Source organism: Pterocles gutturalis, unplaced genomic scaffold (assembly GCF_000699245.1).
Source record: "Pterocles gutturalis isolate BGI_N339 unplaced genomic scaffold, ASM69924v1 scaffold970, whole genome shotgun sequence".
Classification (NCBI taxonomy): domain Eukaryota; kingdom Metazoa; phylum Chordata; class Aves; order Pterocliformes; family Pteroclidae; genus Pterocles; species Pterocles gutturalis.
This window is the reverse complement of record NW_010137894.1, coordinates 8,170-26,383: the sequence shown is the minus strand read 5'-3', so window position 1 is coordinate 26,383 and position 18,214 is coordinate 8,170. Positions and strand designations below refer to the sequence as shown.

At 37.6% G+C, this 18,214-nt stretch overlaps 1 protein-coding gene across 1 annotated transcript in view; it reads right to left on the bottom strand.

Moving 5' to 3' along the window:
* Positions 1-18,214, bottom strand: part of PIK3C2G (phosphatidylinositol-4-phosphate 3-kinase, catalytic subunit type 2 gamma) — a gene marked incomplete at its 3' end in the record, with an annotated part of 122,058 nt that overhangs the window by 97,424 nt on the left and 6,420 nt on the right. Inside the window, 4 exon segments of the mRNA XM_010082727.1 lie at positions 1,356-1,544; positions 8,320-8,450; positions 10,408-10,522; positions 18,129-18,214. The exon segment at positions 18,129-18,214 is cut by the window's right edge and continues 21 nt beyond it. Coding sequence (XP_010081029.1) covers positions 1,356-1,544; positions 8,320-8,450; positions 10,408-10,522; positions 18,129-18,214 — 521 coding nt within the window.

Sequence of the window (18,214 nt, the reverse complement as noted above, 5' to 3'; positions counted from 1 at the left end):
TATTAAATATTCTGTGAAGCACCTGGCAGGACTGATATTCTGCACCACACCTTGATGCAGAGCTGCATCTTCAAAGAATAATCAAGCTCTTCATTTGCAGAAAGGCCACCCATACACAGAAACAAAATTTGCTAAAAGGTCTGATCTGAAAGCCTGGCATACTTTGACAAACCATCTCAAAATCTTTTGCTACTCTGGAGTGTGGAAGGCAACACAATGCCCATATAATCCTTCCTACATGGTTCTTTTATAAATTAGATATTGATTTTAATAATTTAATAATGGTAAATAAGGTAATGATAATATGCTTCAGAACCTGATCTTTCAGGATCTTTGCTTCCATCGTTCCCACTAAACATAAAAAGACACGTATGCAAACATGTGAAACTGTTAATAGTACAGATATAAACCTGAGACACAGGTGTTCTTAGGAAATTGCATCCAGCGAGAAATAACAGTCTATAGTCAGTTTTATGTTATTAAATAAGAGTGGTGAGTGTATACAGTCTTTTCTCAAGTCAATATTTAGGTGAGGTATTTTTTTCTAAAAGTACAACATGGAACTGAGATTGCAAAGCTGGTACAGCTTGTGCCTACCCAGACAAGCAAGGGCTTGATAAAACAAATTTGCCCAACTATGTCATCTCTATGTTTAATGTTTTCACAGGTAGTTCACTTAATGCAAAATACCTCCCAAGCTTTTGGAGGAAATGTAACTGCTGATACAGATTATGTCCCCTGACATCTGCTATTACATCATAGGTAAGACTATCTCCAACATCAAGAAAGCCCTCCAGCAAACAATCAGATCACAGTGTAAGAAGTGGGGGTGGAGTGTAAAGTATCACAATAGAATTTATCCAAAGTGTGGGGAACTGACTTCAAAGTTTCATCCTATCTACTTCAGAAAGATGGGTTTACAGGCGGGACTGTATGTATGTACATGGTATCATAATCTGGAAGCATATTTCAATCCTCCTTATCTCCCATCAGTCATTTCATCTCAGTACAGTAGTTTGAAGATATGGAGTGCTATGCAAGTGTTAAGTATTTGACTGATCACCTGTTAAGAGAAACTGACTGGATCTGCTATAGAAAATAAAATTCTCTTTCCATCGTCCTTAGAAATAGAAAACCTTCTCAGACAGGAAGGCAGGGCTGGTACATTCAACTTGAGGTCATCACAAGACCTGCAACTATATCCTCACTTTGACACAGGGACACAACCGAAAGCACAGTCAGGGAACCGAAGCATGATAATGTGCTGAGCAAATCAAAGTGCTCAATTAATCAGCATGTGATCATTCTGTTTATTGATATTTTCCTATTATCCTACTTGGTTAATTTCCCCTTACCTGAAAGTCAGAAGCCCAAGTGCCTCCAGAGGGTTAGAAAACCTCCATCTCCTCAACACGCCATACATTTCTGATACAGATGTTCGATCCCAACTGGGAGCACTGCCCAGTACCAAAGGAAGGGAGCAATTTTGATCATTGCAGTAGTAACGATAAAACCATAAGATTCTTCTTTGTTGCTCTGAGAGTCTGGAAGAGAAGATTAGAAATTCAGTTTGAAATTAAAACCACCTGGAGCTTTGTGTAGCAACAAACTTTATTGTACAGAGGGGCCAAGTCATATGGTACACTGCTTTTCAGCTAAATATGTGTTTTCCTTGGGGTAGGATATCATTTTCTGCAGACCAGCTTTTATAAGAAAAGTGATACTTATATTCCGAATCTGTCAGCCTTGGGTCATATAAAAATGAAGTGTCAAAAGACACACATATATGGTTATTTCACTTCCCAAGCACTTTCATTTTTCTTCACTGTCTGTGTTGTTGGTGTTGTTTGTTTATTTGTTTGCTTTTACTGGGGTTTTCTGATAGAGACAAAGAAGGTGCAGTTATCACTGGACAAATTATTGTTCCATCCATCTGCTACACATCATCTCTAACTAACTAACTATTTGTAACAACTAGACACACAGGACTGCTTTCATCCCTGCCCTTGTTTTCACTATTTAATACAGGTGTGTTTATTTTTAGTGTGTTTGCATTTAAAATAGGGTTTAGGCACACCCACACACATAGACAGGGAGATGAGCACGTATGGAAGCGCGCACACACACACACAGACTGTGATTATCGCTAGCACTGGTATGGGTTTGGACAAGGGAAGGAAAGCTCCCAGAAACTTCTATGGCTGTTCTCAAGGCCTAGCATGCCATGCTTAGCTGTACTCACAAAAAAGGATGCAATACCAAATTCCTCATAAAGATGCTAGATATCTAAATGACATATTGATAAAATAGTCAGTCATGACATCGTATTTCACCACAGTGAGAAATGCCTCAGAATGTTTTTTGCTATATATCCTCTGATTTGTTAATAATTAGATGTCTTTCCCTCAGGAATATTAAATCCTAGGTTTTGATACCATCAGAAAACATAAAAATAAATTCCCTGCGAGAAACAAGCTCAATCTCCTTAATTTGATATCAGAGCCTTCAAAAGCAAACTTTGAGAGTGCAAGCTGATCTCTCTGCAGTTCACACAAACCATTACTGAACACAAGAGGAACATCAGTTTTTTTGGTCATACTTGACCAGATTGGTGATCCATCAACTTAATAACATTACCTAACTGTGACTTTAAACGGACCTAGATATTTCAGAGCTAGGTGCGAGAAACCTTGTAGAAGGCTGTAAGTAAATAGCTTGTTTCCAGTCAAGCGTTTCATTATCCAGATGTGGAAGCAGGGCCCAAAATCCAAGCGTTTACATTCTTTCCAAGTTCTTCTTCCTTCTATTTGCAATGTTTTGGGATATTCTTAGCCAAAAACCTATCTTAGCCCTGCTCTAACTGTCAAGATTGTAGCTTTCACAATGCATGGCAATGAGTTCCTTTGGCTCTTTATGCACTGGAGAAGTTTTCTTCTTTGCAATTTTGAATTGCCAAGTGCTCAAGAACAGAGAGTGCTGGTGCAAAGATGGGCACGTTTTTTACTGTCACAAGAGTGAATGTTTATTTCTTTCCTTCAGGAAAATAAGCTCATAAATGTATGCAGAAGATGAACCTGTGCTAAAAAATCTATCATGACTTTCAGTGCTCATTTCAAGAAGAGTATCATTTTAGTAACCATTTCAATAAATGGTTTCAGAATTCACAGCATGTCTATTGTGACCATAGATAAATGTCTTCATGTTTCAGTGAAGAAGTTCCACACAGAAAAAGAGATAAAATAGGCCTAAGACTTTACTGCCTGTTTGGTTTTCTTATGCATTTGGATGGTATTCTGCAGGACAGTTCAGCTAAAGGACCCCTTTTATATTTTGAATTTAAACAGAATTTTAAGCTTTCAAACAGCATCCTCTAAAACAGACAATCTGTTGTTCAGATTAAAGCAGCTAAAACCTCTACTGAGCTTACAAAGGGAGATAAGAAATCAATCCTTGTATCAGGTTTTCTAAATAACAGATTTCTCACTCTGACTTTACTCCAGAGGCAATGCCATTTTCTCTTTCCATATTTTAAAGATCAGAGATTAAAGTAAAGGTTGGGTGGGGTAGGGTTTTTTTTAGGTATTGATTTTAAGTTTCTCAGTTGTAACAAAAGTTTGCATATACATGTAAGAGGGCATTTAAGATAGATGGTAAAAGTATTTTGCATACATATAGCATAGGAAGATTGTTATGCTAATAAGGATATTTCTTTGGCTCAATAAGATGCTAATAAATCCTTTTTTTGATAAAAATGCAGTTCATGGGTTTTTTTAGGTAGAGCTGTATCTAAATTGCCCTCCATATAACAGCTACATTAAAATATATAGCCTTCTACTCAACACAAATAAAAATAAAATATCTTAAAACCTAAACAATTCAGTATTTTTCAGTTTAAAAGTTTTAATTAATCCCTTTAGCTAAATGAGGGAAACAGCTTCTGTGAAAGATTTGCTAGCTAGTCTTAATAATTACATTTTTGTGGGGGATATGGCAAAAATGAGTTTAAATGCTTCTGAGATGTTTTTGTTCTTCGTGTTGAGTACTAAAGCAGAACAAGACAGAAGGCAAAAAGAGAAAAGACCAGCAAAGCTAGCAAATGCAAATTTCTGTCCCCCTGCACCGATAATCACTTGCAAGTTTCTCTCCCATGGACAGACTAAAAAAGCGTGCAGCATCACTGATTTTTTCAGACCTGTTCCACTATTCACCCCCCTGGAAGTAGCCTTTCTAATCACAATTCACAGCAATGGTACTCTAGTGACAACTGGTAGGCACACTAGATTCTTACCAGGTAAGTATCAAAAAGGAAAAGAAAAAGGGAAGTGAAACAGAAGGAAAATTATGAACGAAGGAAAAAAGATGGCAGAAATAAGACTGTCATCTTTCTGGCTTCAAACCAGTCTCTGATCCTTACAGTGGGAGCCACTGCACACAAGCAGGCTGTATCACATTTGAGGAGCAACTATTATCTCAGATGACTAGTTTTCTGGCTTTTGCATTTCAAACACAGTAATCAGAAAAGGAATCAAAGGTTCACTCAGAAATGTTTTCAGAAGTCAGCCAAATGGCTACCAGTAACTAATGAATTCTCTTGGTCCTCCCTCTCTTGCCTAGTTTGGCGATTATGCCAAAGATCACACAGCAGCACACAGTGTAGGGCTGTGAGGAGTGCAAGAGCCATATGGTGAAGTTAATTTCCTTCAGTCCCATTGATCCCCTCACTAATCAACATCCAAGAGATGCTCGCTACAGGGACCAGTGATCTGAGACAGCTACCAGAGAGACAGGGGTCCGAGAGTCAGCTACTGGGAAGACCATATGACTGGATCAGCTACTGGTGAAACCCATGTTCGTGTATCAGGAAGAGGTCCAAGCATCAGCAACTAGAGTGTGGTCGTGAACCCTGGGGGCTCGTGCCTGGGTGTCAGCAGCTGGGGAGAGCGGGGAGATCTGAAGCCAGCTACAGGATTGACTGCGTGAGCCCAACTACTGAAGCAATTAACATTTTGATACTATAAATATATGTGTATGTATATGTATTCAAACTGTGGACTTTGATTCTGAACAGGCAGGGAGGAGTAACAGTATCAGGCTGTCTGTTCTGTCCATTTTGTGGCAGTGCTACATGTTTGTGTGTTCTGGTAAGGTACTTCTTTCTGCCTGTGTTGATTTGTTGATATTCCTGCCAGGAATATGTGGTCCACCTTTCTAATGGCTGAACCTGGGGACACGGAGCCACAGCACCCTTGCATTCATAACATTACTGGATTCAACAGCTTATAACAGGAACAACCATGCAGTTGTCTGCTTTCAACCATTGTTTCTTCTTTTTTTACCATAGGGTTAAGAACATTTTCTGTCCATTCACATACTCCTTCTGCTTTCAGCAGAACAAACAGAAGGATCCCCAAAACCTGAGAAAGGTCTCTTGTGTCTTCTAACCACAAACACCCAGCTATTTCAAAATCATATTTGAAGCTTGTATGCCTGAAACATCCCCGTACATATTGACACTGAAAAGCTACCTAGTTTCCTCTCTTCTTCTCGACACACAGAAAAAAAAAAAAAAAACCTAAAAAAAAAAAGGAAAGAAGAGATCTTCAGATATCAGGGTAATAACGTGTTTGGATACCAATACGTTGTTACAAATTTTTTAAATAAAACTCCATCATGACCAAGGAAGGTAAAAAGCATTCCTCTGATACAGATACCACAAAAATTACAAGCTGACAGATTCCTCTTGATCAGAAAGTACTCTAAAAAAGCAACTCCTTCATTCAAACCCCAAATATTCTAGCCTTCACCTTAATAATTCCTTTGGCAGACCAGCTTTGCCCACAGAATCGGATAACTGAAATCCACAAACTGTGGAAAAATACAGAGCTACCATTCCCTTTCCTCCAAGAACCTGTTATTGAACTTATCAAAGCCTTAACTCCAGCCTGATAACTTTCAGTGGTCTCTTCCCTTCATATTCCCACAGAACCCAAAATTGTCATATTTGGGATGTCATAGGGACTACAGTTGCCTAGTCTTTGTAAAACCTATTTATGAACCTGTTATCCATGAATTTGTGGATAGCCTTCATGAATCTGATGATGTTGTCTACCTCTACAGCTTTGTGACAGCAGATTTGAAAGTTCACTGTTATCTTAGGAAGTACTTTCTTCCATTTGTTGACAATTTATATCCTACTTGTTTCATTGAATAGTTTGAATGTTATGGGATTTGATGATGCATTCATCTTGTTCACCACCAATTTTATAAAAATTAATCACACACACACACATTCTCTATGGATTTCCTCTCCAAACTAGGGAGTTCCAGCCTTTTTAGCTTCTCTTAGTCGAGCAGATGCTTCATCCCTTTGATCATTTTAGTTGCCCTTCTCTGAACATTTTCCAGATCTATGGTGTCCTTCCCGAGTTGTGCAGACAAGAACTATGCAGCATATTCAAATACAGAATGTTCAGGTTTTAGGCAGCAGTGAAAAGGCACACACTGGCTTTTCTCTACATCCTTCCTGATGGTGCCCAACATTTTGATTGCATTTTGGCTGCTGCTACTGCACATTGTGCTCGTGAGTTCAGGCAAATATCAGCAGCAATGCCATGATGTATTTCCTGCATTGTAATCACCAGTTCTGAGTTCAGTGTCATGTACCAATGCGTAAATATTTTCTCCTTAAATATATTCCCTTAAATTTATCCACATTGAAGCTCTTCTGTCGTGTTTATGCTCAGGTTTGTAAGGTCCTTCTGGATCTCCCTTCCATGCCATGGTTTTTGACAATCTGGAAGAGCTTAATACCACATACAAACCTGGAGATTTCCCTGCCCACTTCCTTCTGCATGTCATAGATGAAGATACTGAATAAAACTGGTCCCAATCATGAGTGTTGAAAGACACTACTTCTGATCTTCCATTCTGAAAAGGTACCATTAAACATCCAATCTTTGCCTTTAACCAGTTTTCCTCTAAACCCATGGCAACTTTATTTCTTTAACAACCTGATGTGGAACCTTGGCAAATTTTTGAACATCCACCAAATCTCCAATATTCATGTACCCACTGACAATCTTCTAGGACAGTAACAGGTTGGTGTGGCAGGATTTCTATTCACAGAAGCCACACTGGCTCTTTCCTGACAAACTGCTCTGTACTTAACTAAATGTTTAATGATCTTATTCCTTCTTATAGAACCCACCGCTTCACCATGAGTAGAGGTCAGGTGCATTGACTGAAAGTTCTGAAATCACTCCTGGAGCGCCTTTTGCAGGTGGAACTTTTGCTGACAACTTTTGCCCTGGCACAGCAGGCATTAACAACAAAACACTGACCCCCTCATTCATACTTAAAATAAAAAAAGAATCAAATCACAGACCCCATGGTTAATAAAAATAATTTTACATTTTCATTCTGTCTTTTTAAAAGTTGAAGTAAACATCAAATACACCAGCAAGTTTGTCTCTTGTCTTTCTTTAAAGAAATTGATTTTAAAAATCCCAAACAACCAACATAGAAGTCAGCATAGGAAAGTCTTCTTAACAGATACGTCATATCACACTGAGAGGGCTGAACTGGCTTTAAGTTATTTAGTTACTGCACAACTAATGCACCTTTTGGCCTTTGATGCAGGATTAATTCACATAATTAACTGTGATTGGTATAACGGCTCTTTCTAAGCACCTGTGCTCCTGATTCTACTCTACTTAAATCTAAAATTATTTTATACAGTACATAATCCTAATTGATGGTGTAACATACCTATAGCAGAGCATACTAATCTGCCCCAGTGTAAACAGTGTGTTTTCTTTCACTGTTTTACCCACTTTCTGTGAAAGCTAAAATTTCCATACTTCTTTCCTTGCTTATAACTTGACACAGATTGTTTTAATGATTATATGCCATTTAACTACTTAAAGCTGAAGTCTAAATGTATTATTAGTAGAGGCTGATTTTCATAGGACCCAAAGGTTTTCTTGCTAATACTGATGTAGACTTACTGCATCACCTGAAAATTTTATGTTTTGAATGAAAAATTAATTTCTTGCTTCAAAGTCACTAAAGACACAGTAATAGAAAGGGAAAAACAATCTTTTTCTAAACTGGTAAAACACACTGCCAGCTCCAGGGGTTTATTTAGTCTTTCCTGCAATCTATTCTCTCACTTAGAGGTGTTACTTCTTAAATCAATCAAGCTAGGCTCCGTAAGAGGAAAGGAAGGAAGATTTTTAAAGAACTGGGTACATTTAAATATGATTGATAGGATAAGTACAACAAACCAAGAATCAGCAGGGCTAGCTGGGTACAACTTACAGTAAGAGAGAGTGCGTCTGTGAAAGTCTTGTAATATGCTTCAGGCAGTCTTTGGTTGGCTCTTCAAGATCACCTCTTCTTTCTTCAGGTTCAGGTTTAATGAACTCCAAGTTAGTTTCTGGGAAATCAATCTTTATTAAAAAAAAAAAAAAAGAACAAAAGACAGAAGTCCTTTTAGCAATATATATTCTCAGATACAACTGTCAATAAATGTTATATTGGATTTGCACAGGAAACATGCAAAATATAAGAAAAAGAAGAGGGGATAATTCTTTGAGGATGTTCACTGTATGCAATAAATTACTTAAACATGTTGATGATAAACTCAGTCCACAAAAATCAGTGGAAGCTTTGTCATTGACTTTCCTGGGAGAATTTAATGCACTGTACTTCAATTTTATTAGAACTGTACGAATTCAAAGCGGAAATAATTTTTTTTCCTTTTTTCCTCCTTTCCTTGGTTTTAATGAGCTGGTTCTTAAATGGAAATCTTCCATCAATGTAGAATTTGTTTTGTTTTCTGAAAAAGTAGGCATATTTCTGACGTGTAGCTTGCCAGTGTAAGAGATGGAAATCAGATTCCTGACCTCACTTCTAGATGTTCAATTTCATATATATTGTACAGCATCTACCAATTTTTCATTGTTTGTACTTACATACAGAATCATAGAATGGTTTAGGTTGGAAGGGACACTAAAGATCATCTAGTTCCAACCCCCCTGCCATGGGCAGAGACACCCTCCACTAGACCAGGTTGCTCAAAGCCTCATCCAGCCTGGTCTTGAACACCTCCAGGGATGGGGCATCCACAGCTTCTCTGGGCAACCTGGTCCAGTGCTTCACCACCCTCACAGTAATGGGTGTCAGAAATTTAGGAAAACGTTTTTAAGACAGAGAAATAAAACATTTTTACCAAAATCACAAAGCTTGAGGTGCTTGATAATCTGAGTACAGACTTAGATGAAAATTAAGGCTGTTCTTCAAAATCCAGCTCAATTTGCACGTCCTGTTTTGGTTTATTAATGCACATCATAATCTCTTATCTATGTCTATTTTTAATATATGTATTTGACATGCATCACACCTCTAAAGGTTAACAAAGGTATTTCCTACAAAATGTAAGCATCTTGTTGGTCACACCAGAAAAGCTGTCTTTATGACATTTCCAGCATGTTCACCAACAGTGATAGTGTCACATGCATGGGAGTAACTGAAAATGAGGTGGGGGGAATGAGAGATCCTCCTGTTCCATTTCTTTCATCAGAGAAAGATTATATATTAATAGCCATTTACTGTTTCAACTTCCCTTTATTATTAATAGGGGGAGTTATTTTAAGGTAGCTTCAATGACTGAACTCCTCAGACTAGAAAGTCCTCATTTGCTCATCTATTTAAAATAGGGCATTTTTAGGCCAGCCTCATTTATCTGTATTATCTGCTTTTACATGTCATTTGCTAATAGTCATTCATCCTTTAATATAGAAAACAATTGCCTTTGCCCTTGAAATATCCAGTCCTAATTTAACCTGGAAAGGTGACAAAACTACTGTGTAGACCTAATGCATTTTCTATACTGGGAGCACCGTTCTGCCCATAATGAGTGGGTGCTCAGCATGTAGTCATCGAGGGAGAGCTATACTGATGTCTATTGACAATTTCCTTGTAGGTACTTCCTCTACAAATTTTTTATGTTACTCAGTGTAATTGCAAGCTGTGTGTTACATTTAAAATGGCATGTAATTCAATAGTCCTCAGAACAAAAGTTCAGATTTGAAAAGGCAGCTGCAAGTCAGGTACCAAGTCATTAATTTGTGTCAAAAGTATTTTTGGAATCAAAATTATCAAAAATTACCCCACAATAACCTTCTCTAGCCCTCAGAGGTGGCATTTGATAAGGAAAGTATCACACATATTTGCAACTGTGCAGAATTATAGACTTCCATCCATTAAGATTAGCATGCTCTCTTTGAGCAGCTACAATGGAAACAGGGTTTTTAATCTGTGTGGTCTTGATGACCTGTGGGAACAATCCTTTTTCTTGCACTTCATTGGAAAACAACTCTTACCTTTGTTTTCTCACTTTCTTACCTGCAACGTTACTGAGGTTGGTGTATCAGTATTGCAGATGCCTGGGGTAATCATTGTTGTTGTAAGCGTGCTGTACAACGTCATGCTAAGCAGCACAGTTCCGTGAATGAGCCGGCTGCAATACACACAGAGAGAAATACTGCATTGGTTCTAGAGACAAGGTGAATTGGGTTTACTGAAATTACGTCAAAGAACATGAAACTGGATAGCTTCAAAGACAAGCAAAAGGAGAACATTTTATCTCTGTGTGGCTAGCAGAAATCTGGCTTAGATCAGTAGAGGTTGTACACTGACGGCCTCACTGCTATAGTGGTATCTGTGCAGTTGCAGGGATCACGACACAAATCACACTGCTAAGACATTCTAGGTCAGCTCTGTACTTTATCACTGACTTCCTGTGTGGCAGTTTTAAAAATAAGGGTAATACTATATTTCTATCTCAAGAATTAATTCTGAGGACAAATATGTTAGACTGTGAAGTGCCAACACACTACATAAACTGGAGGGTAATATACATTTATTCAACAAAAAGAAGAAACTCATGGCAAGCTACTGCAACTATGAAGGATCCTTGCTGATTTTATGTGTAGATGGCAGTAGGCATGAGAATGATATCAGTCTCCAAAGAGCTGGAAGGAGTTTGAGTGGGATAATTTGTACCACATGTGCTGCATATGGTTTTTGGACAGATGAAAGATTATAGTCTGAAGTACCAGTCTGAGAACTACATGTACAAGTCTTATCAGAAATAGGCATGCATGTGGTCTGCAGATAAGAAAACCAGCATGATTTGACGGGTCAGCACAATTCAGCCTAGAGATCTTGAATAAAATCAGAAAGTTCAGGTGTAAATTCGAATCATAACCAATGCACTAAAATTAAGAATGCAGTGACCGAATAAAGGAAGATACAGTATGCTAGACTTACACTTTAATTTGTTCACATCTTTACGGTTAGTGAGGTCAGAAATTTGATTATATTGAACAGCTCTTCTTTAACTGACTCAGTCAATACAACTGAGAGAATGACCTAGATTCTCTTCTGCCCACTGTATAATAACCAGCATAACCACAATAAGCCATCCAGGTGGATGAGTTTTGAGTGCAGAGCCTTTACCTGAGATGAGCATGTTACAGGTACAAGAGAACCCAGAAGGAATTTTTGATCCCAGCATGAATTTGCAACATTGCTGTAAGAAAATACCTTTTGAATTGCAAACTGAAATAAATGGTTGCTAAGACATCTGAAGAAGAAAAAAGAAACTCCTGCAAAGTTATTTTTATGGTCAACACTCACTGTAAACCTAATTCAGGGCTAATTTTTCACTTCTCAAGCTGTTCATGTTGTTAGTGCAAGCATTTTGTTTTATTGTGAGAACACAGGAGGATTAAGGACTAAACTGTTAAGTTTCTTCTGCAGCTGTAGGTGTATTCGCAAGGTAATGGAGACAGAAAAAGGAGCTATGATGTGAACAAGATAGTACTCGGGGGAAACCAGCTGTGTGATACGAAATGTTTCACATTTAGGTCACTGATGTGAATATGAAAGTGATCAATTGTGGTTCAAAGTTGTTTTCTGTGACCTGTACTCAGATGACCTTTCATAAATGAGTCGCCTCTCTTCAACCAGTCCTTTGTTGACAGGAGTTTACATCATAATTTGAACTAACTGGCACTTTTGTTAGAAGGGAGAGGAGTAGCTGAGAACTGAATGAACACGATAATTAAATTATCCTTTTGAGCTCTCATTATTGTTAATCACTTGCTCTAAAACTGTAGGGGGTTTTAAAAAGGAATCCATACAGTGGATTTTTTTTCTGGGAAACCTGTATAGGTAAGTACAAGAAGTGGCACAGACAACAGAGGCACTGTAAATACGTTTAATTGAGACATTTCCTGAGCTCATTATTTCAACTCATTTGCACCCTGTGCAGATGTGGCTAAAGACTCTCCAGGAAGACAGGGAAGAATTGGCAGGTGGAATTCTCGGGGTCTTTAACTGGAGAAACAGCAAGGAAAGCAATGTATTTTTGCTGGACTGAGCACTTCACATATTAAAGTAGATGACAGGATAGTGAGTAAAACCAAAGATGCTAAACCACTTTGATAGTATGGAGATGATATCTCCTAAGAAAATATGAATAAGTTTTAAAAACTAGACACATATTTGTGCCTTGTATATAGAGTAGCCTAATTTATACATTGACAAATAAGTGAGCAATTTATGTATCTTCCATCAGTAAGTCACTCTTTAGACTAAAGCTAGTCTGTAAACATAGGCAGGTTTTTTAAAAAGATGTGAAGAGGTACTGACAACTGCGAAATGCTGTGTATATTTTTGAGGCACAGCTTTCCCCCAAGCAACCTTTGGGACACAGTATGCACTGCACAGCTAACCTTCTCCAGAACCAAGTCTGCTTTTGGACACACAAATGAAAGAATAAGAGGGGCCATGTAGGTGAATGAAACAGTAAGAGGATGCCTCATTATTTTTAGAAAAGGAAAAGAAGCAGGAGAGTGTGCAAGATCCATTCAGAAAATGAAGGAGACAGCATCACGAACATGATAACCATACATTTTTCTGAATGGACAGATTCCTCCCTCTGCTACCTGGTTCTGCTGATGAGCTTAGGCAGGGCACTCCTCATTCTGCCTGCCAATTTTCCCATCTGGAAGGTGAGGATGGTCACATTGACCTTTGTAAGCTTTGTCTAATGATCACAGCCATAGACAATGGCTTCCACGTAGCAACATCCAATTTCCCATCTGGAAGGTGAGGATGGTCACACTGACCTTTGTAAGCTTTGACTAATGATCACAGCCATACACAATGGCTTCCACATAGCAACATCCACAATCAGAAGGTGAGTAAATAGGTGCTGTTCTGTGCCTACTGCCATTTATTTATTTATATGCTCATGCAAAATCAGGGCAGGTGGAAACCCCTGGAATTACACAGATTCCCAGTTCTTGTTTATTACTGGAGCTAAAATAAACTTTCACTACTATTACAGCAGAAGAGGACACTGCCATATAAGGACAGTGCAAGCTACCCTAACTTAACAAAATCAACCTTACGTCCTGAAGTCACATGGGAGACTTCCCTCACCACACCCAGCAAGAAGAAAATTTTGTTGCTTGCTCTGTCTGATTCGGAAATACCAATTCAAAATAAATTGTTAGGATCAGTGAAGTCAGAGTAACGGGCACTGTGGGGGACATTACGACTCCCACATTATCCCAGATGATGGATTTCTGATTTGTTAATCAGCTCTGGATCACTTAACTATTCAGCTGAAGAGACAAACACATTTTTCTGATGTGAAGGAATGGAAAGTTGTCACATGCGCTTGCAAACACTTTTTGAACTGCCCCTTGCATCTAACAAGGCTTTTTCATGCAGTTGCATCATCAAGGGCCTTATTGGCATTGACTTAGGGTCGCTATCTAAAGTCAACTACCTGATAAGGATGAGAAATGTGGATGTAGAGGTTCACCTACTGAACAAGTTGGCAGCTACAATCGTTATTACTGTGTTCATTCCCAAATGTATATAGCATTAGAGTAGAGTTACTGTTTAGATTGGATATACCAGGAAAATTAGGAGAAAATACAGTGTAAAAATAATGTAATTATCCCCAAGCCTCACATTATAAGCCTCAGAAATTCAGAGTTGAGGTTGAATTTAAAAGAAATCCAAAGCTGCTAAGCTATAAAACCCCCATATGGCCCAAGCACTCTTAACTCTGCATTGTAATGATACTGTGAAATAGCTACTTTATTATAATTACAAATACTGTAGCATTCTAGAAAATTCAAATTAGAGATACGATTTTCAACTGCAAAGTAACGCATGTCCCACAGATTCTTTCTTAATTTTTGCCCCAGAATATGAAGTAAAAAAATAAGCTTACAAGCAATAATTTTAAGGTAAACAACTACATTTAGGCAAAGACTGGAGAATATTTCCAGGAAGTCAGTCTTGTAAAGAGTGAGACTATTAAGCAAGAAAAACTCTTCACACTTTTTGAAACAGATGAAAGGAATTTATATACTTTATACATTAAAATAAATTCAGTTTTTCTTAATCTTCAGTTCAAACTAAAGAATAAAATCACGAAGGAGAGAAGGGACCATACAATGAAAATAATCATTTTGGAAGAGAAAACAGATATCAAATTTATAGAGAGGAGTAAATTCAGCGTTTTTAAAATAAAGTGTTCTTTTGCCTAGATCACTCAAAGATCAAGATTCCTAAGCAATATCTAGGATTAACCCAAAACTGATAATTTTTTTTCCTTCTCTTTTTAACATAAGCCACAGCCAACCTGAACATAATTCCTGTGTTTTTAATCAGAATGAGACATAAAGGGACAGAAATGAGGAACTGTATCCTTTAAATGTTTGACACTTCTTTTTCCTATGTTTAACAAACAAAAACCAGCTTTTTGTTTTTTTTTTTTAACAAGCATCTGAATAGAGAAAAAGAGGCCACTCTCTGTCCTTATCTTTGCTGACCCTGAGAAGAATGGCTCAGTGACCATCTGGGACAAGGATTTCAATACAGATGTTTGATGACCCAGCAAATACCTTAGGGCTACTGGCTTCTTCAAAGAGCTTATTTCTGTCCTTTCCGCTATAAATTGAATCATAGACATGAGAATGTTAAGACTTTTTTATAACTCAAATTCACCTCTAAGAAAAGTTTTATTTTGAGAAAGCAGTATTTTCCAAGTAGGAAATGTTTTAACAAAGATCTCCTGGTAAGATTTCTTTAATCTCTTTATAAGCATTTACAGAGTTTGTTCATTTAGAGACCCTAATACCATAATCTTTACAATAATACAAGGTGCTCTTGATACATTAGCATGACACTACAGGAAAAAAATATTTTCTTGATACATACTTCCAAGTTCAGAAGTACTCTACTGAAGTAAGTCTTGAACTTTAGTTGCATTCCAGAAGAGAGGGGAGTGAAGTTGTGTTCATTGCTCAGTTTATTAATGTTTTCTTCAAAATTGATGAGTGAAATAAAAACAATCAATAACTTTAAAATTTTTTGTGGAGCAGTAAACGGCCTCCCAAAGTCCTACTGCTGCTTCTCATTTACTCAACTAACTAAAGTAACACTAGTATTACCTATTAAGAATCACCTGGCAGTATTATCCTGCTACTTTCTAAGTAGATAACCCTAAGAGCTAGTTTAGTCTACCAAAAAAAATTCATGGTCTTCCAAAGAAAAGGGAAAGCAGGTTGGTTCAATGTTCAGATATTTTCAAGTTTCACATTTCAGAAGGAATTTCAAGGCTATCCTTATTATTCATTCAGTCTATCAATTTAAATCATGGTGAATGAATAATTATGTGGAGTTGTGGTTGGCTAAAAGAGAAAAAAGCATTTAGGCTTCTTTATGTAATTACTATAATTGTAAATGACACAGCTAACAGATTAGGGGGTGTTGAACATGCTATTCCTAAGTCATTCCTCCCCGACAACTCAACTTTTATTTCTGCTTTGAAGGGTCATTTCAGCAATGATCTCCACAATTATAAAGCAGATGAAAGGAAAGAAACCCTCTGTCCCCTTCATTGTGCTGATTGTGTGTACAATGAAAGAATTGAGACATTTTTCAGTAAATTTTTCAAAACTGTCTGGGTGACTTGGAGATCTACCTAATGAAAGTCAACATGCTTGCTACAACGGTATACATTAAAACAAATATACATCACAGTGAGCTGAGAGCTTTCAGATTTTCCAAAAATAGTTCCTTTGAGATGTGAATGCTGAAAAATAAGAAAACCTCTAGTACAATACAGGTCCTCAAGAACAGGATTCTCATGTATCTCATTTACGTCCAAAGGTGTCTAAGTGTTCCACAATTAAGTTACGCCTAATGCTCTTTTTCTGCATGTACTCAGCACATAACAGCCTGCTGGGGATAAAGACATCTTAACACTTCATCTCAAGTTAGATTCTCAGCCAGGATATTCCCTCTACCTATTTGACCCAATACTCACAAATAATGAAATACTCAAAATAAACATAATGCATGTTTTGTTTAAAAAGACACACACAACGGAAGAGTGAGCGACATGCTCTTCTTCAGACTAACTTAAAGAAATAAAAGTCATTTAATAAAATGTCCAAAGAATCCTTAGAGAAGAGATTTGATTCATGTTTCTTTCCTTCCTTCAAGCTAAGTGCTTTAATTGATGTCAAAATAACTATAGGTTAGAAATTAACTCTGCTAGACCTAGGGAAATTATGAAATCGGGGTCTTAAAACAATGTGCGGGTTTTATTAATAATATGTCTTTGTCTGATAAGCAGGATGTGTCTGTCAAAAGTACAAGTTCAAAATGATTAAATGTAAGTTTAGCCAGGAACACATGAAGAACCGCTGGGAATTGACAAAAGAAGAAACTAGGGAAAAGGTACTTCTGGCAGGGGGAGATCACAACCACCGACCCACAGACCACCCACCCCAATTATACCACTGACTCAAAATAAAAACTAAGCATGTGTACTAATTTACATAATAGGAGAGCAGATTTTGACCAATCAATAATATAAACAACTGTTAATCTGAAAGCTTGGTATGCTGTCTTGGGACAGACACTCAGCTCTGTGCAGATATGTAATAAAAGGAAATACCTCCACTCTTGTGGGTGGATTGGCTCCTTGCACACCACGTGACAAACTCAGGTTTTGGGACAACATATAAACTAAGTCACAGAAGAATGCTCTCTTTTTCTGAACACAGTAATCTTGAATTTTCCTCTGAAAAGATGGAAAAAGCCCCTAGCCCAGTCCGATCTGTTTATTAGTGTTTCAAGCCTCTCAGCTTAAAAGTTCGACGGAATGCAAGGTCCTTCAAACACAGTAAATTCAGACATGCAATCAGATTTTTTGGTTTTGTTCTGCTTTAAATGGTGTTTGTCACCATATGCAGAAGTAGATGAAGATGTCTCAAGATGAGGAAAGAGCTATAGCTTCGAGATGGATGCTAATGCAAAAATTTGTGTGGCCTGTACATATCAATCTATTGTCCAGAGGGCATGCAGGGCTATGGAGTCTAAATAAAAATTAAGTATCATTGTAAAGGTTCAATCTAAATTCAGATGTCTCCGTGCTACTAAAATATATTTAGGGCACTGCATAAAATTTACTTTAGATGTCTGGTTATACATAATCACACAGATATTCAAGACTACAAGTATCTTTAAACCACTGTTCCACTGTGCGGTCTGCAGAAAGAAGAGATTAAGAAAGAGGTGCAAGCTTCTAGAGTGGGTGTAGAGGGAAAGGTACTCATTGTGGTCATCACTAACTGCCCCACTCTGAGCAGAATGAATGGGTATGAGAATTGAAGGCAGACTGAAAACAACCCCAACCATTGTGAAAAAGAGGCTAGCTGAGAAGGATTTTGCAAAGCTACAGGAAAAGGTACAGCAAGGCTCTTCAACAGGCCTAGGGAACTTTATTGTAAATGTTAAACACCTACATAAACCAAGTTCAAAAAAAAATATTGAAAACAAAGAAAAACTTACAGATGGGGCTCTTAAATGTACATCAAGAGCAGTTTACTTTAAGTGACTGTCTCAGTCTTATTATAGCAAAGTCCTGAAATGAGTATTTCTGCCTTTTTATAGTTCTCCCAAGTTGAGTGCAATACTGTTAAAGAATGGTCTTTTCCTAAGCTATCATACAAAACTGAACTTACTCTTTTGGATACAATGGGGAGCACGTCCAAGCAAGCAGTTCTGTATTTTTAGAGGTATTGTTTACTCCAAGCAGTTTTATTGTCAG